Genomic DNA, 26,011 nt, shown 5'->3' on the forward strand with positions numbered 1-26,011 from the left:
GACAAGCTAGAAGCAGTGAACGACACCTTGGGGCAACAATGATTCAATTCCATTCAAAGGAGTAGTCAGGAAGGCCATAAAATTTTTCCACATTTGACATATGTCATCTGCAATTAAAGGCTCAAGCCATCAGAAGTTCAACCATAGTAGAAAAGGTAAGAGTAGCGATAATCCCTATCTCGTTGAAATGAAGAAAGGTGTTTATTTCTAGTAGCAAAAGGCCAAGTTCGAATATCTGTTCTGTTCATAATGAATTGCGTTCAACAAATGTTTTTCCCAAAATCACTATGGTTTAGAGATATGAAGTGTCTCAGCTTCAAAAGCAACCATTGGATTTAGGTAACCAATTCAAATAGTGATGCAGTAAAAAATATACTTGAATTTACATGAATAAAGGTACCTAGGCAATTCGAAATGTTATAACCTACAATTGTTTTGTGATTAAAGGGAGTGCAAGTATTAAGGGAATAATTTAAAATAAATTATATGATAATTATTGTTGGTGGTAATGTAATTTATTTATGAAAAGTCATGACTTAACTTGAAAAGTCACATCTTGAAAACAATAAGATATAAGTAGTGAAAGATTATTGTACAAAAAAAAAAGAAAAACAACAAGATACACATCTGAAGATAAGAAAAAGTATTTTACATGTATTTGTATAGAGGGATAAGGAGGGCTTTGTAATATGAATTTAAATATTTTATTTTAATAATAAAATAAAAGATCCTTCGTATATTTTTATTAAAGGCATGGAGATCTAAACTGTTGTAGATTCGTCCTTTACAATCATCTTTTATTTCTGTAAACAATTTATGTTAGATAAGTGGACAAGGTCATCTATGGCATTTTAAACTTGATTATTGTAGATATTGTGAAATATTCAATTGTTTTTGAATCCGTTTCCAATTTGTCTCCCTATATCAGGAGTTAAAGTACAGTCTGGACTAGTTTAAAATTGGGTATATATATATTTGATTCGTTGGGTCTTGACTATTAAACTGTTTATAGTTTATGTGCATAGAATATTATAAAGTCGTACATTATAATCTTCATTGTAGTTGACTCTGTTGCCCAAATAAGCTAAAGCAGTGGTCCTTTTTATTATTGAAGTCAGAAAATCTTAATCTTCCTTCTTACAAGCATCAAATCCATTATTGATAAATATTTCACAAAATATTCATTTAGTTCAAACATTCAACATTCAACTTCATTTTGATCGAGTCCAAGGACTTTGCCAACCGAGGAACTCGCCAAAGCTTAAATTCACTATAGAAAAGTCTTGAACTAGGCAGTCAACATTGTAGGTGAAGGTCTACCCATCTGGGTGTAGCGGAGCCTAAAGTGACAAGCTCTTGGATTTCCAATCTATGGTTTTGGGAACCAACACTTAGATCTCTAATCTATCTTGGAAAAGAAACAAGCTCCATGCAACTCATCAATCAACTCCTCAATGCGTGGAATGGGGTAACGATTCTTGATTGTTCTTTTATTTAAGGCTCTGTAATCAATACACATGCGTATAGTTCCATCTTTCTTTTTTACTAAGACTATGGATGAAGCAAAGGGAGTTTTACTGTGCTTAATATGACCGATTTCCAACAGCTCTTTCATTGCCTTCTCTATCTCATCTTTATGTCTTTTTGAGTGCCTATAAGGTGTGGTTATGACTGGTTTGGCACCTTCCTCTAACTCTATTATAAGTTCAATGCCTTTATCCAGTAAGATACCATGTGGGATGTCACTAAAAACCTTGCTGTACTTATCCAATAGCACCTTAATCTCAGGCTGAAAACTCATCCTACTGTCCTAATTCGTTTGGTGAAAAAACATACTCTGCTGCCCACTCCACTTGATCATGTCTCATTAAACTTTCCATTCTTTTAAAGGACACAATCTTAGGACTACTGCTTGTCATACCCCTAAGAAGAAGCTTCTTCCCTTCAACTTCAAATTTCATTTCCATGGTTTGCAAGTTCATTCTAAATTCACCAAGTGATCAAACCATGGGATGCCAAGCACCACATCCATGTCTCCAATGCTAACCACGTAGAAGTATCCTTCAATTCATTCTCTCCCGGCTGAATGCATAAGTTTGATAGCTTATGGAATCTTCTTCACCAAAGCTTGATTCAGACTGCTGTTCTGAATTTTTTGAACTTGATTTAGGGGCTGTAAAATACTCTAGTTGTTTCACCTTTGCCTTCAATTGACACTTATGAGTTGGGCCCCAAGGTTTCCAACATTGGGAACATAATTTTTCTTTTTTAGCTCATTTAATTGTTCATCATCCAATCTGATTTGTGTTTTCTTGGACTGATCAACATCCTTGTGTGAGTGTTTTTTGTATTTTTCCCTCTTGTGATGGAGATTCCTTGGGAAATACTTGCTCCTTGAAGTATACGTTTCTATTTCCCTTGCCTTTTTAATGACATCTTCCAAATTAGTTGGTTTTAAAGCCTTAATCCGACCCCTTAATGGCTCCATTAATCCCTATATGCAAAGAACTACCCTCCTCTCTTAAATATCAATCACTGAAACGGAAATCTTTTAGAAATCTGAAATGTAATTCTCCACGGTTCTCCATTGTTTTAGTTCTGCCAACTTTTTGAAGTCCAGCTCATGATCTTTCTTATCAAAACGATCAATCATCCTCTTAGTAAACTCAGCATAGGTTACAATTTGATCATGGCCCAAGGTAATCAAACCATGATACCACTAATCGTGAGCACTCCCCTCCAAATTGCAAGGTAGCATATTTGATTGCTTCATCTTTAGCTATAGATTTAAGCTCAAAAAAGGTATATAAGTTCTAAACCCATGATCTCATTGTCATTTTTCCTAACCCATCAAAGTATGGTATGGACACTTTACCCACTCCTCACTGCAAATCTTGATTTTGGTACCTACCACCTTTACCCCTTCATGGCCTGTTCCTCTCTCTGAAGGCAATGTAATCTGGAAATGACATTTCATCCTGAAAATCAGCTTCCAATGCCTGCCAATCAGCCCATACTTGCCTATGGAATTCTTGGTCTGTTGGTTCATTCGTTGCTGGTGTGTTGTTAACTTGTTTGAAGGTTGGTATTAGTGGCCGGGAATGAATTGTTGTGCCATTATTCCGTTGCACGTTTGAAGTAGAACATTGTCCCCCATTTCCATTATTTTTGGGTTTGTGGTGTTGTCGTGGTTAACATCATCTGCACATTGTTGTACTAGCTGTGTGAGCATTTGAGTCATTTGTTGTTGTGATTGAATCATCAGATTCATCATATCTCACTGGGGTTGGCTAATTCACCCAAAGTATTCTTAATCCCTCCCGCATTTGCGTCTCTATCCATTATTTTTATCTGACAGGTCAATTGCCAAACCTCAGGCTGCTGGTCCAAATCCCTGTTTGACTTATTCTTGCGAATGTAGTGTTGTAGTGGATGCATAATCAATGGATTTCCCAAGAGCTTATCAAAGCTTTGATACCACTATAGAAACCACCCTTATTTAGGAAATGTGTTTTTCCCAGGCGATTTTTTTCTCTTTTACAACTAGCTTCTTATTAATCGGTAAAAAGATCACATGACAGTGTAGATTCAAGATACTTAGAACAATAAGATACTAAGTTTGGATTCTTCACACAATCTGAAGATGCATGAAACACAAATCTCCAATAACAAGTACAACAGTTTATTCTTGCCTCCCAAAACACATGAACGCTTGGTGGGATTTGTTGACTTAGATAACCATGCGTCCAATAGTCGACCGCTTTCTAGGTTGCTCAGTTCGAACCTAGTTTGGGTGACCCATCCCTGCTATGCCTTGGTTTCCTAGTATCATCACTCTTGTATTTGCTATAGCTATTAACTCCCGCTTCTTGGTGACTTAGAATATTCAGGAATCCTCTGTGGTGCACGCTACTGTTCACAACTGGACTGAGGGGATTGACCACTATTTTCTCCTACAATTATTAAATTCTTTTCACTTTTATTGGACATAACCACTACATGCCTCTATGATGTGCGGATGCTATTTCCTTTATGAGTCATTTTGTAAGGGGCCATGCTCTTGCAATGTGCTTAGTGTATTCCGTTTCCCTTGTTCCTCATGGTTATATTAGTGCTTTCAAACAGCTTTGTTGTCGTTCACCATCCAATTTACTTACCTTCTTATTTTAGATGAAACTTATGTTGATGTATAGCATTAGTAGAAGTAATGATAAAACTATGTTATGTGAATTCTGTTCATTAGACGTATGCTTATAGATATATATATGTATATGTATGTTTGTATAATTGTCATTACATATGCTTGGATGATTATCATTACCAACAGACATTGTAATATGAATATCATCGGCAGACATTGAAATGTCTATGTTATTGATAGACATAATAAAGTCTATTATCGGGGGTCTTGTGTTTATCACCGGTCACATAATTCTTTGTATTGCTATTTTTGTCTTAACTAAACTATTGGTTAGTTATGCCTCCGTAGAGGCATGACCCTACATGGCCAAAGGCCACATAGAGTCATGACTCTACGGGAGGCATGACCTTTCACACTTACAAATATAAGTGCAGATTGATGGGAAAGATAATCTAGTACTGTATAAGAACTTGGATCTACTTTCTAAAACAAAAAGAATCAGCTGAAGTATTATCAAAATTCAAAGAATTCAAAGCCCTAGTTGAAAACCAGTCAGGACAGAAAATAAAAATACTAAGGTTAGACAATGGAGGTGAATATATCTCCGAGATTTTTAAAAACTTTTGCATTGCTGTTGGGATTAAGAGGCAGTTTTCTATACCATATAATCCTCAATAGAATGGAGTTGCAAAATATAAAAATAGATCAATTGTTGAATCAGCTAAAGCAATTATGCACAATCAAAATCTTCATACTTCCTTTTGGGCTGAAGCATTTAACACTGCAGTCTACATTCAAAACAAATGTCCACACTTAGTATTAGAGAACACCACTCCTAAAGAAGTATTTACAGGTCTTAAACCAGATCTATGCCACCTAAGAATATTTGGATGTCCTATTTATATTCACATTCTTAAAGAGAAAAGAACAAAACGAGAACCATTCAGAAAGAAGGGGATACTCATTGGATATAGTGATACTACCAAAGGCTACAGGGTTTTTATTCAAGGTCTAAGAACAATTGAGATTAGTAGAGATGTGAAAGTTGAAGAAGATATCGCCTTTAATATTTCTAGTAATAGTGATGAATCTATTACTAAATCTATTCTTGAAGTAGATAAAAATCACCAAGCAGAAATTGAGAGGGAGAATGATATTGAACCATCCTCTACCACTACATTTAATCATGAAGATTATGAAAATGTCAACAATAAAAAGAGGCCACTTTGAGCTAGGAAAATGATAGAAGAAAATTAGGTTGAACCTAATGAAGTGATTTGAGAAAGTAAAAGAATGAGAAATCAGTCATGTTATGTTGCATTATTAACCGAACTTATAAAAATAGAACTTTCAAATGTTAAAGAAACACTGTTAAGTCAATTTTGGAAAGAAGCAATGATTGAAGAATATAATTCCATACTAAAAAATGATGTATGGGATGTTGTATTGAGGCCTAAAAACAAATCTATTGTTTCTTCTAAATGGTTGTTTAAAATTAAGCATGCATCTAATGGTAGCATTGAAAAGTACAAAGCTAGATTTGTATCATGGGGTTTCTCACAGAAAGAAGACATCGATTATGAAGAAACTTTTGCACCAGTTGCTAGATATACTTCTATTAGAACCATCTTGGCTATCGCAGCATCCAAAGGATGGAAGGTTCATCAAATGGATGTCAAAACAACATTCCTAAATGACAAAATTAAAGAAATTTATATCGAACAACCAGAAGGATTCAATACTCATGACAACAAAACTCATGTTTGTAAATTAAAGAAAGCACTATATGATGTCGAGCAAGCTCCTAGAGCGTGGTATGAAATGATAGACAACTATCTAATGAAGTTAGGATATTCAAAAAACAAAGCTGATCCTAACTTATACTTCAAAATAGATGGTGATGATATGGTTATTCTTGTATTATATGTTGATGATTTGTTAATAACAGGTGAAGAACATCTCATAAAGAAATGCAAACAAGAACTCACAGCAGATTTTGAAATAAAAGATTTAGGTCTTCTACACTACTTTGTTGGATTGGAAGTCTGGCAAAAGGGTAACTACATTTTTTTGAATCAAGGAAAATATATAGTCGATATTCTAACAAAATTTGGAATGATGGAATGTAAACCAACTTTTACTCCTATGGAAGTCAATCTACACAAGTTGAAGGATGATATGATCAAATCAGAACCTACAGATTCTACTTACTACAGGTAGATCATTGGATCTTTAATGTATTTGATGAATACTTGTCCTGACATATGTTATGCAACCAACACCTTGAGTTAGTTCATGTGTGCATCAAAGAAGATACATCTACATGCAGCTAAATATATTTTGAGATACCTAAAAGGTACTATTGGCATGGGAATCAAATATAATCAAGTCAACATCAACCTTCATGGATATTCTGATTCCGATTGGGCAGGCAGTCCTATTGAATGTAAGAGTACTTCTGGATGTTGCTTCAATTTAGGATCTGGAATGGTTTCTTGGTTCAGCAAAAAATAGTCTTCAGTTGCCTTAAGTTCTACGAAAGCAGAATACATTGCCTCTTCCTTGGGTGCTAGAGAAGTGGTATGGCTACAGAAGTTGTTAGCAGATTTGTTTAAAAGACCTTTAAAGCCCACTGTGATTCATTGTGATAACCAAAGTTGCATCAAGCTTTCAGCTAACTTAGTTTTCCACAATCGTTACAAGCATAGATGGAAAACTCGCCGAGTACTTGGTGAGTTTTAAAAACTTGCCGAGTTTCCTAGCTCGGCAAGTTTTTCACCAATTAACTCGCTGATTTAAAAACTTGGCAGTCTGGTAAAAACATGATCGGCAAAAACTCAGCGAGTTTTTATGAAAAACTCGCGATTTACTGGTGAATGCGGCCTGTGACGGATTAAAGCGGCAGTGAGTGTGTTTTTTCTCATTCTTTGTTGTATTTGCATTGTTTAGAGCCTTGAGGAGTGAAGAGAAGAAGGTTTGGAGGCATTCTTGGCTGATTGCAAGTGATTCAAGGCGGATTTGAGTGGATTGTAGAGGATTCTAACTGATTTTAGAAGACAAATTTCTTTCCAGGTATGTTCATCTTATCATAGTTTGAAAACTTTTTATAGTTTTATAACAAATGTTATTTTGTTTTTGTTGTTGTTTGTGAATGTTTTCAAATCATTTAAAATCATTTTGAATCATTTTAAACCCTAGCTTCTAAGGATATGGTTGAAGTTTGTTGTTTGCTAAGGATATGGTTGAAGTTTGAAGTTTGAATCATTTGAAACCCTAGCTTCTAAGTTCTAACTTTGTTTATTCATTTTTCTATATATTTGTGTGTAGGGCAGCGGTCAACCATTAAAAAAATGACAAACCCGCAAGAAGAGTGGCCACAAACACCATGCCCATCTGGATATATAGGCACTCGGCCTAAAAATGCAAGAGATAAAGCATGACGGTATGCCTATGAAGCTCCAAGTCCAAATGATATTGGGAAGGTGATATGCATTCCCTGTGAGAGAATTATTTCTGGAGGCATAAACCGCCTCAATTATCACCTTGCAGGCATAAAGAAACATGACTCAAATCCTTGTCTCAAGGTAATTGATGAAGAAAAAAGATTCATCAATGCCCTACTTGCAACTGCTGAAGAGAAAAAATTGAATAGGGAGAGGGCAAAATTAACTATGAGGACAGCCATAGCTGAATCTGAAGGAGCTCCTTTTGATATGCATGAGGAAGAAGAAGCACTTGAGAACATACCAGGATCTCTTCGTGGCCCACAGATCCGCAAACAAAATTTCTCTTTTACCGGTTCCACTTCTTCTACATCTCCTACTTCTTCATCATCACCATCCGGATCCCCATCAGGGATAGGTGGTTATTTTGTGCCCAAGAACACACTTGGAGCACAGCCATCATTAGAGGGCACTGCATGGTTTAAGGAGGTGCATGAGCAAATTGATATTGCAGCAGCTGATTTTTGATTTTTCAACAATATCTCAATGAATGTTGCTGATAGTCTCTATTGGGTCAATATGGTGGATGCAATGACAATATTAGGCAAAGGGTACAAGCCGCTTAATCGCAAGGATATGAGTGGAAGGTTAGTATTTTACTATTTAGTAGTTGTAAATAATTGTGATTCACTTTAATTCATTGTTATATTTTACATCTTAATTGTTATAACTTATTTCCTAATTTTTTACTAACACTTACACTTTATTTAATATTACACCTAAATTTTGTAGGTTGCTTGACAAAGCGGTTGGTAGGGCAACATTGTTGATAGAAGACCAAAAGAAAGAGTGTAAGAAGTATGGCTGCACCATTTTACTGATGGGTGGACAAATGGAAGAAGTAGAACTATTATTAACTTCTTGATTGCTTGCAAAGATGATGTGGTGTTTTGGAAATCTGTCGATGCCTCCAACAAAGTGAAAAATGTAGCCACATTGGCTTTAATGTTGGAGAATGTTGTCATGGAGGTGGGAATAGAGAATGTGGTGCAAATAATCACAGATAATGCAACAGCATATGTGGCAGCAAGTAGATTTAATTTTTTATATTTGAATTAATATGAATCATGAATGTAATGCTATGGTATTATTCAATTTAGATTTGATGTAATTTGTAAATACTAAATATGGAAAGTTTGTTACTGATTATTGATTTTTTGCTAATCTTTTAGGTAGAATCCTTCAAGAGAGGCATCCCACACTTTTTTGGTCACCTTGTGCAGCACATGTCCTTGACATTCTTTTGGAGGACATAGGAAAACTTGATTGGGTGAGTCCAGTTGTGGAAGATGCTAGGCGAGTCACAAAATATATCTATAATCACCCATGGGTTCTCAGTTTGATGAGAAAAGCCACTAAAGGCAAAGATTTGATGAGACCTGCTATGACAAGGTTTGCAACGGTCTTCTTGATGTTGCAAAGTATTCTTGACCACATATTGGCTTTGAAGCAAATGTTTGTGTGTGCTGATTGGGTTGCTTCATCTTACTCAAAGAAGCCCGAAGGAGAGGCTGTGGCACGAATAATCTTTGATGATAGCTTTTTTGCAAAGGCTAAGGAGATTGTGGAGGTAACTTCATTATATTTTTAGTTTATTCAAGTTTCATTATCAATTCATAACTTACTATGTTATTAACTAATTTGTATTTTTCAAATTTCAAATGTAGATGTCTTTGCCCTTGGTTCTAGTCTTGCGCACATGTGATGGGCAACAATCCCCAATGGGAGGTCTTTATGAGGCCATGGATAGGGTGAAAGAGGCTGTTAGAAGTTACTATCACGGGGACAATTTCAGATTTGACCGCATTTGGGAAATAATTGATAGGAGGTGGAACAATATGCTCCACCAACCTATTCATGCAGCAGGCTACTTCCTCAATCCCAAATTCAGGTACTATGATAATTGATTGTCCTTGAAGTTGGGATTTTAATAAGTTTTTATTTTACTTTACCTTTTAACGTTGTGTAGTAAGACTTGATATCATTTTCTATTTGTTTTAGGGCTGATGATTCCTACTCAGATCCTAATGGAGAGGTCATGGAAAGTCTCTCTAAATGCATTGAGAGAATGATATCAAGTGAAGAGTAGAGAGACCTTATTGTGACCGAACAACAAATCTATGTGGAATCAAGGGGTCCTTTGTTCTCTTCTATGCTAGCAAAGAGAGCAAGATCTACTCAAGCACCAGGTAAAGCGTCAAACTTTAAAACTTTTGCTAATTGATAAGTTGTGCTTCTGATTTTTTTTTAATTGCTTTATAACTTTTTTAATTTTGTTTTGCAGATGCTTGGTGGGCAAGTTGGGGTGGCAATACCCCCAATTTAAGGAAATTTGCTCTCAGAGTTCTATCCCAACCTTGTAGCTCATCCCATTGTGAGCACAATTGGAGCTTATTTGAGTCCATCCATACAAAGAAAAGAAACAGAATGACTCAAAAACGGCTTAATGACCTTGTTTATGTGCACTATAATCTTAAGTTGCGCATAAAAAAGGCACAGCTCTTAGAACTACCTGGTCCACTTGATCTAGATGAGATAGATCCTTATTTTGATTGGACAGCACAGGAGCCAAGTCTATTGTTTACACCAGATGAGATCGCTGATTTGGAGAGGCAGGCCATGGAGGGGGAGGCTAACACTGATTTTTAGTTCACTATGGTTGACATTGAGGATGAGGACGAGGATGATGATGATTCAGGCGAGGATCAGGCATTACCATTAGGAGGAGATGCATCCTCTTCTAGGACGCCGAGCTAGTCAGTAGGGACGTCGAGCGAGGGGGCACAGCCACAAAGTTCACAGTCACGCAGCTTACGCCCTATCCCAGTGCGGAGCACTTCTTCTAGGACTAGACCCCCTCACTTTCTTGCTAGTGCAAGTGGAAAGAGGAAGATGTGATTGACATTGTATTGATGTATTTAGACTTTTAGTATTTACTTCTAGTTTGACAGATTGAAACTATTTAGTAATTTACTATTTTGCTTCCTACCATGAGCATTCTGCATCAGAATGCAATTTTGTACGCATTATGCATTTATATATATCTAAACTTTCTTTCTTTCTTTTGTATTGTCTTTAATTAACTTATTAGATGCATCTTCTCATTAAATTTTGCAAAATAAATGTATTTTTAATTAAATTTCAACGGTTTTTTAGGTTCCTGAGTTTTTCCCGAGTTTTTTTTTTAAAATCGCCGAGTTTTTCCCGATTAAACTTTTGGGGGGCTTGGCGAGTTTTCCAACTATGGTTACAAGTATATTGAAATTCCTTGCCACTACATTAGAGATATGGTGGATCGAGCAGTCATTCAACTGGAGTACATCAATACTAATGAGCAAACAACAGATATCTTTACTAAGCCTCTTGCTAAAGTAAAGTTGGATTACTTCAGAAGAAAACTTGGTATGATTAAATTGTATTGAATATTTAATTTAAGTTTTCAATTCATGTGAGTTTATGCTTCTGTTATTGGTTAGTTGCATCAGATATGTAATGAAAGGTGACGATCTTTCATGGACATATATATTTAGAAGGTAATCGTTTGTAAGGTGATGATCTTGGAAATGATAGGCCTGTGGACATCTCTAGATATTGTTTCAGACAATTAGAGATCACTGATAATGAATCCATTATGATTACTCTAGATATTGTTTCAGACAATTCGAGATCATAATATATGTTATGATAGTGTTCATAGCATGGTGATTTTAATTATTTGACTAGTCACTATTTTAGAGTGTTAAAATTAGATATTGTATTTAGATATTCTATTCTAAATGTGTATTACTTCTCCCTTGCTAAGAGGGAGTGTTGATGTATAGCATCAATACAAGTAATGATAAAACTATGTTATGTGAATTGTGTTCATTAGATGTATATATATATATATATATATATATAGTATGTATATATGTTTGTATAATTGTCATAACATATGTTTGGATGATTATCATTATCGGCAGACATTGTAATATGAATATCATCAGCAGACATTGAAATGTCTATGTTATCGACAAACATAATAACGTGTATTATTGGGGGTCTTGTGTTTACCGCCAATCACATAATTCCTTGTATTGCTATGTTTGTCTTAACTAAACTGTTGGTTAGTCATGCCTCTTCAGAGGCATGTCATGACTCTACGAGGGGCATGACCTTTCACACTTATAAATATAAGTGCAGATCGATGGGAAAGATAATCAATACAAGGCATTACAGTCCTAGCGATCTGCAGATTAATTTTGTAGGATAAATTCTCAGCATTCTCCTCTTTTATCTTCATTGAAAGACAATCAGCATATTCCTTCTACAGTACGTGTTATCAGCAATATTCATTGGAAGATATTCTGCATCTTAGCAAGTCAAGAACATTCACCATTTGAAGAACAATTCTGATCTGCATTTATTCAAGTAAGAATATCTATTATTATTCTTATCTACTGTAATAGTTTTGTCTATCGAAGATCACTAAAAACTAACAAATTATACGTAGTTGCAGTACGCTAATTTCAATATCAGGTGAGCGATCAATATCAACCTCAAACAACGGATTGTCATAAGATAGTGTTGCATCCATGTCAAAAATAGGATTGTCCACGAATTGAACCTCAAGGCTGTGTTGGTCGGTAGCATAAAATAAGTCTGTCTCTACATCACTCACCTCATCATCAATAACATGTGTACTGTCATTAGAACACACCTCAATAACCGCATGCATATCACTAAACTCCTCAATGGATGGCTCAACATGTGCAGAAGTTGCTGCTGATATGACAGTATCCTCGCATGCTTCTTCCTCTACTATCACTGCATTGCCATCAAAGACACAATCTTGGGGGCTCATGTCAACAACTATATCATTTGATTTAACCTAACATGAATTCTCATCACAATCCTCCTGTGATGTCCCATGAGAAATGTCCCGCGCATCTGTAGTTGCAACTGTTCGAAAAAGTGATATTATGCTCTGCTCAAATCTCGGATTCAAAATCAGTGAGGTCATCTGTTTGTGATTTTGATTCAACTCAGTTACTAGCACATCCAGCTGTTTCACAATACCTTGATTCTCCATACCTAGGCGGAGAAGTACGCCCTCTGCGGGTATAAATTATAATGAATACCAAACCTCCTGTCACCATCCATAATGCTGAAATTTGAATCACAAGATCAGTCTAACAATCTTCGAAGTAAGCGCTGATCAAAATAACAACTGAGCCCAATTCCTGTAGGCAGGCAGGAAACCACTTTGATACCATTGTAATAACCCCAACTAGCTATAACTCTAGGACACCAAATTCTATGCAAAGTAATTGTTTGACATTGTCAAACACTTGGACAGCAATGCTATCACCACTGAATATGTCCCCAAATGTTGTCAATATTGCAAATTTCCTTTAACTTCAGATTACCAAACTCAAAATAGTTTAAATAGAAAGTATTTTTATTGGATAACTATGGCCAAATGAATAAATTCAGTGTTTATATAATTGTGGAAACTATGGCAATGTATTTTTTGCTAGCCATTTTACTTGCTTACAATTATTATTAATACTGAAAATTAATATTGATGGTTTCAGGTAAAGGATGACATTTTACTGTCCCAGCTACAATTGTAATAAATAAATCATAACAATGAAGGTAGAACATGATTGGCTTTTTTGTTATGAAATTCCGAAAGAACCAACTGCATGGCACCGGTCCAGTATTAATTGTGCAAGCTGTAGACTCCACTAACATGGAAGTCAGGTTGCACAAAGTTTCTTATTGTTGTGCAAGAAGTTTTCACTTTTTCTGCAATAGATCATATTTTCCGTGGAAGACATTGTTGTTCAATTCTAAATCGCTGCATCATAGGATTTTTCAGGTGATTCTGGGTACGAAAGATCCTCGAATTGGATTATCAAATGAATCTCTTGTGGGTGCAGTTTGTGTTTTTAGATATTGAAATGTTTAGTTATTCTAGTTTGATCATTTTTCGTTTTCATAAGATTAACATTGTTGATTAGTGAATTCTGAACTCGTCAATTATGAGATTCTAGTTTGATCTTTTTGATATTGAAATCTGAATTTTGATTACAAAGTTATGTTTAAAAATTTGAAATTTGTAATGTTTTTGTTTATCATATGTATATACTTAATTGTTTTATTTAGCTTCATTTGTGTGCATGCATGCTCATACGCATGCAGACCCCCGCCCTCCCCTACACAAAAAAATAAAATAAAAAATAAAAAATTATGCCTTTGGGCCATTTGATACCCATGTACTCATTACCAATTTTGTACCCAATTCAGCAACTTTAGGTTCTACGCAAGTGATTTTTTTGCTGTATTTTTCTTGTCATAAAGAGGCTCAGACATAATCTAGGATTGTTACATGCCTGTTTAGTATAGGTTTGGAAAAAGATGCTTATTGTTACATCAAAAGGATTTTGTATACTGAACTGAATGTAAAATATTTTTTTTAAAGTGTTTTCCATACAAAGTAAGAGGGATCCACTTCCTTCATTCTTGAATGAAATCAAATTGTTCCTCTCATTTCCATTTAATTGTCTGTGTTCTATTTCTATTTACATATTAAGTACCCTAAAGCCCTTATTTGTTTTTTATGCTTGGATGAAAGTTTCAATCATGAAACTTCTTAGTTATGTATATAAGGTTGTTCTCCATATACACATAAAGTTGTGCTGACACTAAAACTATGATAGGGGAAATACATCTGTCAATAATGTGATAGAATGTCAGGATTAGTGTTTTTCTTTTGATATGCTTATACTACAAAACTACAGCATTCCCTGAGGGATGTAGAAGGGAGGGAAACTCTTTTCTGCAGTATCAAATTATAAAAACGTTATGGAGATGCTGCTGTGATCTTCCACCAATGTACAGAACGTTTTCAGCATGTCACATATTATGTTTTCATTTCAGGGCTGAACTTCTGTACCGAAGGTTTCTCGGCTATCTGGGGATCATAAGGATACTATGCTGACAATTATTTTTAGAAACATGATAGTTGCAATAAGTGCAATATGCAATCTTTCATAAACTGATGTCCCTTCTTAGAAATTTTAGGAAATATGCTATTTTCTTTTTTGTATTTCACGATTATAAGAAACTAAAATAAATGGTAGACTATAAAATGAAATCCTATTTGTAATGATCAGCAATAACTAATTTTACAAGCATACATCTATCAAAATGACACTAAAATTCCTCCAGAATATTTCTACAATTTTTATTTATGTCTGTGATTTTACATTATGGTAATGACTGGAAAAAATTGGTGAACCTAAGTGCAATCAAACTGTAGTTATCTATAACGTCAAAGGAGCTAAAATTGCAAGCTAGCAATATGTAATTTGTGCTTTTATTTGATCTATCAATAACTGACATTAATATTAAAAGTCTAAAAGTTTTAGCTAAAGCTGATTGGAAGAATGGAATTGCAGAAATAATTATTAACCCTTTATACTCCAGATGTGGTAATTAATGATAACATTTAACTGTAGGGATTCGACAATAATTGATGAGAATATTGTAATAGGATATAATAGCAGTAGCAGACTGATTAACGACTAAGCAACAGATAATAATTTAGAAATTAAGTGCTGAACAACAATATTTAATATGACAGAAAAATCATAATTTTAAGTATTACCAGCGATGTTAGAAGACCCCAAAATCACACAAACGTACTCAATATTATGATTATGCAAAGCCAATTAGAAAAATGATGACTTGTAAGGTGGTCACTGCAAACAAACTCTCCCAAAATATATTAATTATGCTGCAGTTACTTCCTAAAAAATGCTGCACTCCAAAAACCTGCTGTTTATGGCAGCACTAAGGTCATGATGCTGATTCATAAGGAAGCAATAAAAAACTTTTGCAGGTTATGGCAGGCATGAAAGTTAGTTTGGGAGGTTTGCGGACAAGAATTAAAAATATTAGCTAGGATAGGATTATCTAAGTCCATTTTCATCAATTTTCACTGTTCTGTATGGTGAATTTTTTTTCGTAGGGGTTCTAAACTTGAATTTGTATGTTAGAACTGTCAATAGTGCATCCTTTGATATTCATATCTGCTAATAATGCTTTTATACTAGCGTGGCATACAAAAAAATGAACAAAGGGGCAGGATCCTTAAGTGTTTGGCAATTTAGAAAAGGAGCAAGGGAAATACAAATATTTGACAAAGAACACAAGTCCTGGATTTTAAAGATAGTTGCTTCAAATATATACTCCTCATTGTTACTGTCTATTGGGGTTAATATATATATATATATGGTTGGCTACAATAATTCAAGATTAGTTTTCTTTCTGGCCACAAACATTTGGTGTTCTTCATTTGTTTTTCACCAGGGCTTTGAAATTCTTTTTAGTACTATGCTTTGCAGTTTTGATTTCAATTGCACGAAGCATGGAATAATCTGTTGCCATCTAGCAGATATTATTGTCATATGGTAATTGGATAATCTGATTATTTTAGGCCACTAGTGATTCTCTAGACATAGAAAAGATTTGCTCATTGCTTGTGCTATGTATACTAATGTGTTATCAAACTAAATATTCAATTTCGCAGGGAATCTTTTGGAAGTTTGAGCTTCACCGTGGTAGTCAAAAGCTAATTGTTCCAGTAAGTCTTTCTTTAATGTTATTTACCATTAGCATTTCTTTCCTATCATCTCGAGCATTGCCTTTACAGTTGTATCATTTTTGAATTCTCTTCTAGTTCAACAGTTGCTCTATAAATCTGCTGGCTGGAGCCTTATACATGTTTTGATAACTTTTTCCTTGTAAATTAGTAAGAAAGTGTACACACTATATTTTATATGCCTGTATGGACAGTCCCCTTGTCAACGGTAATGGATACATTCTATGCAATCTTGAGACATAGAAGGTAGTTTATAGTTGGAATCGTTTCTTATAGAGATGTCAGAGCTGCTCCTATTGAGAAATGTCTTGAAGAAGTAAAAGTCAGAATGTCAACATTAGAGAGTTTGGGACTTCTATTTTTGAGCAATGTAGAGAATTGAAAGAGAAGGTGCAAAATAGTGCCAGAGATCAAGAAGACCGCACCAAAGGCTGAACTAGAGCTTGGGAGGTAGCTAGATGGGACAAATGTAGATGAAAGTTCAAAATAAGAATAATCTCATACGACACTAGACAAACATTCCACTTAGCAATGTAGAGAGCACTTGGAAGGTGTAACCAATCACATTTCATTGTATTCTTGCTTTGTCTACTATTGTTGATGACCCTAGAATCATAGATGGAAGAGTTGCTTAAAACTCGACTAGTTTTAAAAACTCGCCGAGTTTTTCTGCCTGATGAGTAATTCCGAGAAAAACTTGCAATCAACGCCTGCCGATTTCCCCAAAATTTGTCAGGTAGGGGCTGCAAGTTATGGGTAATTCTGAATAGTATATTTTCTAAGAGTTATTTTTTTTATTTCATTGCTATTGTATTATTATCTCTGCAATATTGATTTGCATTGGTTTCAATTGAACCATCTTCAAGAAGACAAAAATTGAAACTCTTGTTTATGGGTATTTCTGAATAGTATTTTCTAGGAGTTATTTTTGTTATTTCATTGCTATTGTATTATTATGTTTGCAATATCTATTTGCATTGGTTTCAATTGAACTATCTTCAAGAAGACAAAAAACAAAAAGGCAAGGTTGTATAGACCTCAATATTGTTGTTAATGTAAAGCATTCAAAGTGTATGACATATTCCTAGTAACCTTCCATTTGCTCTATACATTGAATGAGGGATCAAAAATATAAATTTTACTCCATACCTAGGGGTAGAAGTGGCCAGAACTAGTTTGCACCAATAGATGCTTTTTTGTGCTCACCAATTTCATTGATGAAAACACAACATTCATTGAAATGTCCACCTACTCAACCAAAACCCTCTTATCCTCCACCATGTCTCAAACTACATTAATGTATTTTGTCCATCCATGTAATGTAGGGTTCTTGGCCAAACGAACTGAATTCTGATTCTCGTTCTTTATCATCACTACATTATATATTAGGCTAGCATCTAATCACAATCCCACATGGCTTCTTCACAATCATCTGAAGTTATCATGCACTCATCTTCAGTAGTTGATATGGCTGACAATCTTGCTTGTTGAGACACTGCACAAGAGCTATAATATCTTTACTAACTGAACTGACATGTGTTGTTAATGTTTTATTTCCTAATCAGCATAACCAATATAAACTTAGCAGCCCCAAGATCCATTTTCTTCAAAGTCAAATGAAAGCTAAGATTTACTCACCGTCAGAATTTCGTTATAATTATTGGTTAACATGTCATCACGTGTCAATAATAGGAAAGCAAATATTATAAGCTTGCTTAGATAAAACACAATAATCAAACTTTTTTCTGGGAAACCATAACTTCATTGCAAATGTTAAGAAATTTCTAATAAGAAATTCTAGGAAACTTCTTTAATTCATCGATAGAATTTTCTTATACTAAAAGCTAAGCTTTGCTTTCCTTTCATAGCACTTCGCTCACACTGTATCATGCACTTTTCTTTCTTCAGTTCCCCATGCAAAAAGGTTCTCTTAGAATTCAGACAACAGCAACAAATAAGAATTTTGTTAAAGGAAGTTAACTTTGCATCTAAAGAGAACATCTCACTAAAACTTATTCCTCGAATTTGTTAATAACTCTCTATCATTAATCGCACCTTCTATAGTCCAATTTTACCATCAAAATCAATATTTATCTTGAAGATTAATTACCTTGGTTTCTTTACTTGAAGAAATGGAACCAACTCCCAAGCCCTTGTCTTCTACAAGGATACCATCTTCTTGTCCATGTCTCACTTTTAGGACTCACACTCCTATATCTTAACTACTTCCATAGTTCTAGGCATAGATGGAATAATCTCACTCGTTTCTTTACTTGAAGAAATGGAACCAACTCCCAAGCCCTCTTCTTCTACAAGGATACCATCTTCTTGTCCATGTCTCACTTTTAGGACTCACACTCCTATATCTTAACTACTTCCATAGTTCTAGGCATAGATGGAATAATCTCACTCGGCAAAGCCTCACCAAGCCCAAAAGAAATAATTCAATGAAAATTCAGCCAGTTTTCAAAAACATCTCAGGGAAAAACTCAAGAACCTAAAAAACAGCTTAAATGTAATTAAAAATATATTTTCTTTACAAAATTTGGTGAGAATATGCATCCAATGGGTTAATTAAAGAGATTACAAAAAAACCAAGCAAACTTTAAATCTATGCAAGGGGAGTACAAAATCACATTCTCATGCAGAATGCTGATTGCAAATAGTAAATAGTTTTTGTCAAACTAGAAATAAATACTGTCATAACCCCATAATCACATAAATCTTATAAAAATATATGTTTTTGATTCATTCTTAATAAGCCATTGTACCTCATTAATCATTTTAATGTTGACCATTTACATTGACCAATAAGTATCCATAAAATTAGTCAATTTATCATATTGATTTATCATCAATACTTAATAATAGAAACATACTAATAATAGTTGAATTTATTATAATAGAAAAAATTAATCATATATAATAATATAAAAGTCAACCTATTCAGTAATAAATGATAATAGTTATGGGTCAAAGGATCACGGCCTCCCCTTGACCACCAATGAAACATAAATCAAACAAAGGTCATTGGGGAAGAAAAATGGGAGACGAGGACCAAGTTTATTAAAAGCACCACAGGTATAAATAAAGGAAGGAAAAACATATCTTAGCAGGCACCATTTGATAGTACCAGATACAAAGGACACATAGAGACTTGATAGGAAATCAAGACACCATTTGAAGAGGTCGACACATAAGTCGAGAACCTAAGGGAAGGACATTCAAAAATAGAAGCAAATACATTATCACTTAAATCCAATATATCAGGTTACGTGGAAGAAGGTGTGGTTAACATCACCGATGATTCACTTAGTGTGATCCCATATCATATAGTAAGAGGAGCTATGCCGACAGTTGGTAAGCGGATAAGAAGGGTCCCGTAATGCAAGCATATAACAAGGTTGTGGGGTCAGTATAAAGAATCGTTTGACTCATAAAAAGGTATGTTCATTGCTTACATCATTTAATAGATAATTATCTATTTATAAGATGCAAATGCTAAAGTAATAAATAGTCATTTTAATGAGCATATATATATATATATATATATATATATGTCTATATATGATGAAATCAATAATTAAAGTAATAAAAGATTGGATGAATATAATATCTACAATCCATGCTATGTTTGGTGGGGGACATTCGCTATGAATGCCATAATATGATCCAAGATCTTCTTGGTGGAGGACATTCGTTTTGAATGTCATAATATGATCCAAGATCTTCTTGGTGGAGGGCATTTGTTTCAAATGTCATAATATGATCCAAGATCTTCTTGGTGGAGGACGCTCATTTCGAATGTCATAATATGATCCAAGATCTTCTTGGTGGGGGGCATTCATTCTGAATTTCATAATATGATCCTATCATCCAAGTTATGCTTGGTGGAGAACTTTCATTATGAATGTTATATTAAATGATATATGTATGCATGCAAACAAAGCTTGAAATATTTAGTTAGATATATTATGATCTTACAATTATTACTACCACTGTCAAATCTTAATGATGGGGACATTACAAATACATCATTACAATTACATCTTCCTCTTCCCAACTATACTAGCATAAAAGGGAGAGGGTCTAGTCCTAGAAGAGGAACCTTGCACAAGGCGTGACTGTTAAGTCTAATGTGAATGTGACTGTTAAGAGGAACCTTGCACAAGGCGTGATTGTTATGGCTGTGCCTCCTCACTTGGTGTCCCTGTTGACTCGCTCTCTATCTTGGATGTATCTCCTCCTGCCTTTCTAGTAATGACTCCACATCTAACTCCTCATCGTTCTCCTCAATGTTATCCGGTGTGAAATTCAATCCAGCCCCCTCCTCCATTGCCTGCCTCTCCAAATCAGCAATGCCAACCTTTGAAAACAAATGGACCCAAATCTTGTGTTGATTAATCAAAATAAGGATCTATATTGTCCAAATCAAGTAAACCATGTACTATATGTTGTGCCTTTTTTATGCACAACTTAAGATTATATTGCATAAAAAAGGCACAACATACAATACGTACCATAGATTACAATCTCTCTGAGAAGTGGTAGATATCTCTACTTCTCACGAGAACTTTTGTAAACCGAGAAAACTTAAGGTTTTCTAGCGAGAAATTCAACTTGAGAAGACCTTAAATTCTTGTTGATAAGCTGGCCACTTCTCTGTGATAAATCACAAGTCTCGCGATAATTTAACTACTCTCGGGTGGCACCAGTAAAATAGGGGCCCCCAACGATTTGCCCATTTATTGTTTATTTTGCAATTTTGAGGAGAGGAGAAGGATTTTGGCAGAGAGAAATAGTTTTGGGCAGACTCGTAGATCGATCACAAGCAGATTTGAAGTGAATTTGAAGAGATTTTGGAAGCAAATCCGGATTCACAAGTAAGTTTTCCAAATTCCTTTTCTTTTTAGTAGGATGGGGAAGGGGAAGAGAAAGATGTAGATTAGTTTCGTATTTTACTTGATATTTGTATTTGATTATCTTTTTACAAAGACAATTTTCTATTTCTAGTTTGCTTGAGAGTTAAGAGTCTTTGAATATGGCTGCCAACCATCGACATTCCACACGAGGATGCAATTTTGTTACATATTGCATTTATATATATCTAGAGCTGCTTGTTTGGTTTGTTTACTCATTTACTAACTCATTGGATGCATATTCTTATTGAATTAAATGTATTTCTAATTAAATTTTAAGTCATTTTAAAAATTCCCAATATTTCCTGAGAAGCTGCTGATTTATCTTTGATATTTGCTGAGAACTTCATTTTTTGCCTTGCCGATAAGTGGTAGAGAATGAGATTTTGAACTATGGCACTTACAATGTGATGAGCTACATGGCAACAAGATTTTGAGAGCAAATTGCTTTAGATTGGGGGTATTGCCACCCCAACTTTGATGCTTAGCGCCAACAAAATAAAGTATTAATAAGTTATAAAGCAATGAAAAAAGAGAAAACATAACTTATCAAATGGAAAAATTGCAAGTGTTTTAAACTTTTACGATCTACCTGTGGATTGAGGGCCTCTTGTTCTCTTTGCTAGCTCAGAAGAGAACAAATTACCCATTGATTCCACAAAGATTTGTTGTTCGGTCACAACAAGGTCTCTTACACAACATCATATATCATCCTCTCAATGCATACAGAGAGGAGCTCTCCATGACCTCTCCATTAGGATCTGAAAAGGAATCATCATGTGTAAAACAAATAGAAAGTGAAATCAACTCTTAGTACACAACCTAAAAAAACAAAGTAAAATGAAGTCTTAGTAAAATTTGAAGAAGAATCATTGTACTTGAAATAAGGGTTAAGGAAGTAGCTTGCTGCATGAATAAGTTAGTGGAGCATATTGTTCCACTTTCGATCAATTATTTCCCAAATGGGAATAAATTCGAGTCTGTCCACCTTGTAGTAATTTCTAAGAGGCTCTTTGGCTCTATCTATGGCCTCATAAAGACATCACATTGGGGTTTGTTCCACATAAATTGTGTAAAGCTTTAACCAGGGGCTCATACATCTACAATTGAAATTTGAAAAATACAAATTAGTTTACAAAAAAAATTAATTAAGAAAGTTACTAACATAGTAAGTTACAAAATAATAATGAGAATTTAGTCAAGAATAATAGAAAAATTAATGTTTTGTAGTTACCTTCACAATCTCAGTAACCTTATCCAAATTTTTTTTGTCTACAACTATGCATGCCACAACCTCTCCTTCAGACTTCTTTGAGTTAGGCGACTCAAGCTATTTTGGACTCTCAAACATTTGTTTCAAAGGCAATGTTGTTTTGATAATACTTTGCAACATCAAGAAAACCATTACAAGCCTTGTGACAACGAGTCTCGTCAAATCTTCCTCTTTAGTTAAGAATCTCATCAAATTAAGAACCCAAGGGTGATTATAGAATATACTTCGTGATTCGTTTTGCATCTTCCACAACTAGAGTCACCAAATCAAGTTTTCCTATGTCCTCCAAAAGAAGGCCAAGGACATTTGCTACACAAAGAGACCAAAAATGAGTGGGGTTCCTCTCTTGGAGGATTTTACCAGGCATATTAGTAAAAATTCAATAATTAGTTTACAACTTTCCATCTCACATCAATGCTAAATTAAATAAATACCATATAATTAGTTTCATTATTCATATGCAATAGAAAAAATCAAAATTACCTGCTACTGCATATGCTGCCTCACTATATGTGATAATTTGTACCCCATTCGCTACTCCCATCTCCATGACAACATTCTCCAACATTAATGCCAATGTCTATGCATTTTTTACCTTATTGGAGGCATGAATAGATTTCCAGAATAATATATCATCTTTGCAAGAAACCAAAAACTTAATAATGGTTCTATTCTTCCCATTTGTCTACCCATCAAATAGAATGGTGTAGCCATATTTCTTCCACTTTTTTTTGTTCTTCCACCACTGCTCTTTCCCTATTAACAACAATAGCAAGCAACCTACAAAATCAAATCTTAGTATACAATTTTGATTGAACAAATAGGAAATAAAAATTGAAATGTAAAAATGAACTCAAGTGGATTTCAATTATTTACTAACCTTCTACTCAAATCCTTGTGAGAAGAGGTGTTGTACCCTTTTGCCAAAACTGTCATTGCAAACACCAAATTAAGCCAACAAGGACTCTCAACCACACTCACTGGGATATTGTTGAAAAAAATATAAATCTATGCATGCAATAACAGTTTTCTCATGCATGTCCTTGTTCCATTTAGTAGCCTCTAATGATAGTTCTGCTCCAGCTATGTTCTTGGGCTCAAAATAACTGCCTATCCTTGATGTTGATGGTGGTGAAGAACTAGGGACTCTAACAGAGGGAGAGAAAGTGGAAGTGGTAAGGAGGTAGTCTGTTTGCGGATCCTGGGGCCACCAAGAGAGCCTACTATGTTCTCAAGTGATGCTTCTTCTTCAACAGGAACAAGAGCAACTTTAGTTTCAGCTATGGCTGCCTTCATAGATAATCTTCCCCTCTTGCTACTCAATGTTTTCTCTTCACCAGCTCCAAGTAGGGCATTAATTTTTTTCCTCTAATTTCTTCAGTTTCTTTGTCATGAGGATTTGAATCATGTTTCCTTAATCTTGCAAGGTGGTATTTGAGGCGTTTTATGCCTCCAAAAATCACTTTTTTCACATTTAACGCATGTCACCTTACTAGGCTCATTTGGAGCTTCATAGGCATACCCATAGTTTAAAAACACTGTGGATTTTTGAAAATATTGCGATATATCATGAAACACTTTGAACCACAGTTTTATCGCTGCAAATATCAGCAATGAGATTTTTCAAAAAAGTGCAGTGTGATTTTCCGAAAATAATGCAAGTTCTCGCGATTTTTTGTGGCAAAAAAAAAGTTGACTAGTCAACATAAAAAAGGTTGAAAAATCAATAAAGTTTAGGTATCCGTATCGTTTTCTAATGCATTTAGATGACGTATTGTTTTCTAATTCATTCTCCAAAAATGTTCGGAGAATAGTGACAACTCATTGTATCATTTCTATTGCTTTTTGCACGTTGTCACAAGGCCAGCTATGGAAAGGGCAGACGCTTGCATTTTCTTTGCAACGACATAGTCTTCAGTTTGACAGAATTGTGAGCTTCGGTTTTCCTAAGGAACGATCAAGAAAAGGTATTTGTTGTCTCTAGAGCTGGGTTGAAGAGGTATTTGTTGACTGAGCAATGTCAAGTCATGTACTTGACCGAGTTGAAGGAGTTGTTTTCACATCTCTTTAAGTTGAATTTGATATTCAATTGTTTAATGTTGATCGATCAATCGACTTCAATTCGTATATCAAATCGTTTTATTGAAGACTTTCATTAAATCCTTTTCATTTTTCTTTTTGTTGAGCCTATGCTTGATTTTTGAGACCTTCATCGTGCTTTTCTTTTCTTTTGAGTTTGTGTTTGTTGGTTTTTAGTGCTTTGATCTTGCTCACGTCATGGATTTTGTTTTCCCCTTTGATATGATCTAAGCTAGAGCGTAATCGAAGTTGTCAGTCAAGAGATATGATCGTTTTAGTGCTCAAATTTCAAAAAGTGGACCTTTTTGATGCAACACCACGAATAAAAAATATCATGTTATATTTTTAATTTGACATTCACTTTTTGAAAAATATAATTTGAATTCACTTTATGTTATGTTTTTAAGTTACTTTATCATTTAATATTCACTTAAAGTAACTATAGTGCACTTTATGTTATAATTTTAAGTTGAGTTACTTTTTGATTTCATTTAAAGTGACTATATTAATTATATAGTTCTGTTTAATTTTTGACATTTAAATCAAATACTCATTTAAATGTTACTTTTTGAATGATATTTATATGGCATATTTTTAATATGATATGTAAATATGGTTTATGTCTCATTTAAGTAACATTTTAATGAAATTAAATTGACATATGCTTATTTAATCACTTTAAGTTGTCAAAAGTGAAAATTTTATATGCCATTACATGTAAAATCCATCAAAAGTGGACATGTTACATGTCATTGCATATAAAGTTCAACTTAGAAACATGAGGTCATCAAAAGTGGACCTTTTTGGTGCCACTGCATCTAAAGGTGAGATTTATGACTTAAATGTGCTATTGTATCCAAAACATGAGCTTTTACTCAAAAAATGCAGTCCATTCTAAAAGGTGTGATTTTCATCAAATGCATATTTTAAAACATGCCATGCCTCCCAAAAGGTGCGCTTTGCATTATGGGGAGTTTTTAAAACATGCAATCAATCCCAAAAGGTGTGATTTGTATCTTATGCATATTTTAAAACATGCATTGCCTCCTAAAAGGTTTGATTTGCACTAAAGTTCATGTATTTGCTCTCAAGTAACCCGTTTTTGGAAGAACACATGCAAAGAGCCTCCATGAACCCGATTTTGAAGATTTTGGGAGATTTATTTCATGGTTTTTCATGAAATCTTCTCTATTAGGGTCGTTTTTGCTTAGCCATGGGTTTCCAAACTCTCTCAAAGGGCATGTTTTTGGAATTTTTTTCTAAATGCATCATCTATAGATCACGTTTTTGCTCCAAGAGGAATCATTTTAGTCTTTTTTGGTGTTTGCATTGCATATTGGTAAACGTTTTGGCTTTTGGAAGTCAAAACGTTTTGATCTCACATCTTGAGAAAAATGTTTCTGCCAAAAAATGTCCCATAGCATGTGCATATCAAAAACGTTGGGT

General features: G+C 34.5%; 2 protein-coding genes and 1 long non-coding RNA gene across 7 annotated transcripts in view; all 3 read left to right on the plus strand.

Moving 5' to 3' along the window:
• OWL1 (DNAJ heat shock N-terminal domain-containing protein) overlaps positions 1 to 26,011 on the plus strand; it is a 267,015-nt gene that overhangs the window by 141,976 nt on the left and 99,028 nt on the right. For all 5 annotated transcript variants that reach the window (XR_016356106.1, XM_089800118.1, XM_089800116.1 and 2 more), the window contains exon 8: positions 16,223 to 16,276. Coding sequence is in view for 4 of the 5 variants with exons in the window: in XM_089800118.1 (XP_089656244.1) it covers positions 16,223 to 16,276 (54 nt within the window). In the remaining variant the exon portion in view is untranslated. The remainder of the gene's footprint in view (positions 1 to 16,222; positions 16,277 to 26,011) is intronic.
• LOC149538805 (uncharacterized) lies at positions 7,481 to 8,405 on the plus strand. The gene is made up of 2 exons (XR_016356107.1): positions 7,481 to 8,231; positions 8,377 to 8,405. It is a non-coding gene; the product is annotated as an uncharacterized LOC149538805 (long non-coding RNA).
• Positions 8,408 to 10,702, plus strand: LOC149538806 (uncharacterized). The gene is made up of 5 exons (XM_089800120.1): positions 8,408 to 8,613; positions 8,817 to 9,214; positions 9,312 to 9,535; positions 9,646 to 9,833; positions 9,929 to 10,702. The coding sequence occupies exons 2-4, from the start codon at positions 8,987 to 8,989 to the stop codon at positions 9,731 to 9,733; spliced, it is 540 nt and encodes a 179-aa protein (XP_089656246.1). The 5' UTR covers positions 8,408 to 8,613; positions 8,817 to 8,986; the 3' UTR covers positions 9,734 to 9,833; positions 9,929 to 10,702.

The sequence above is a fragment of the Cupressus sempervirens genome, chromosome 9 (assembly GCF_028749045.1).
Source record: "Cupressus sempervirens isolate cs-2001-9-10 chromosome 9, ASM2874904v1, whole genome shotgun sequence".
In the NCBI taxonomy this organism is placed as follows: domain Eukaryota; kingdom Viridiplantae; phylum Streptophyta; class Pinopsida; order Cupressales; family Cupressaceae; genus Cupressus; species Cupressus sempervirens.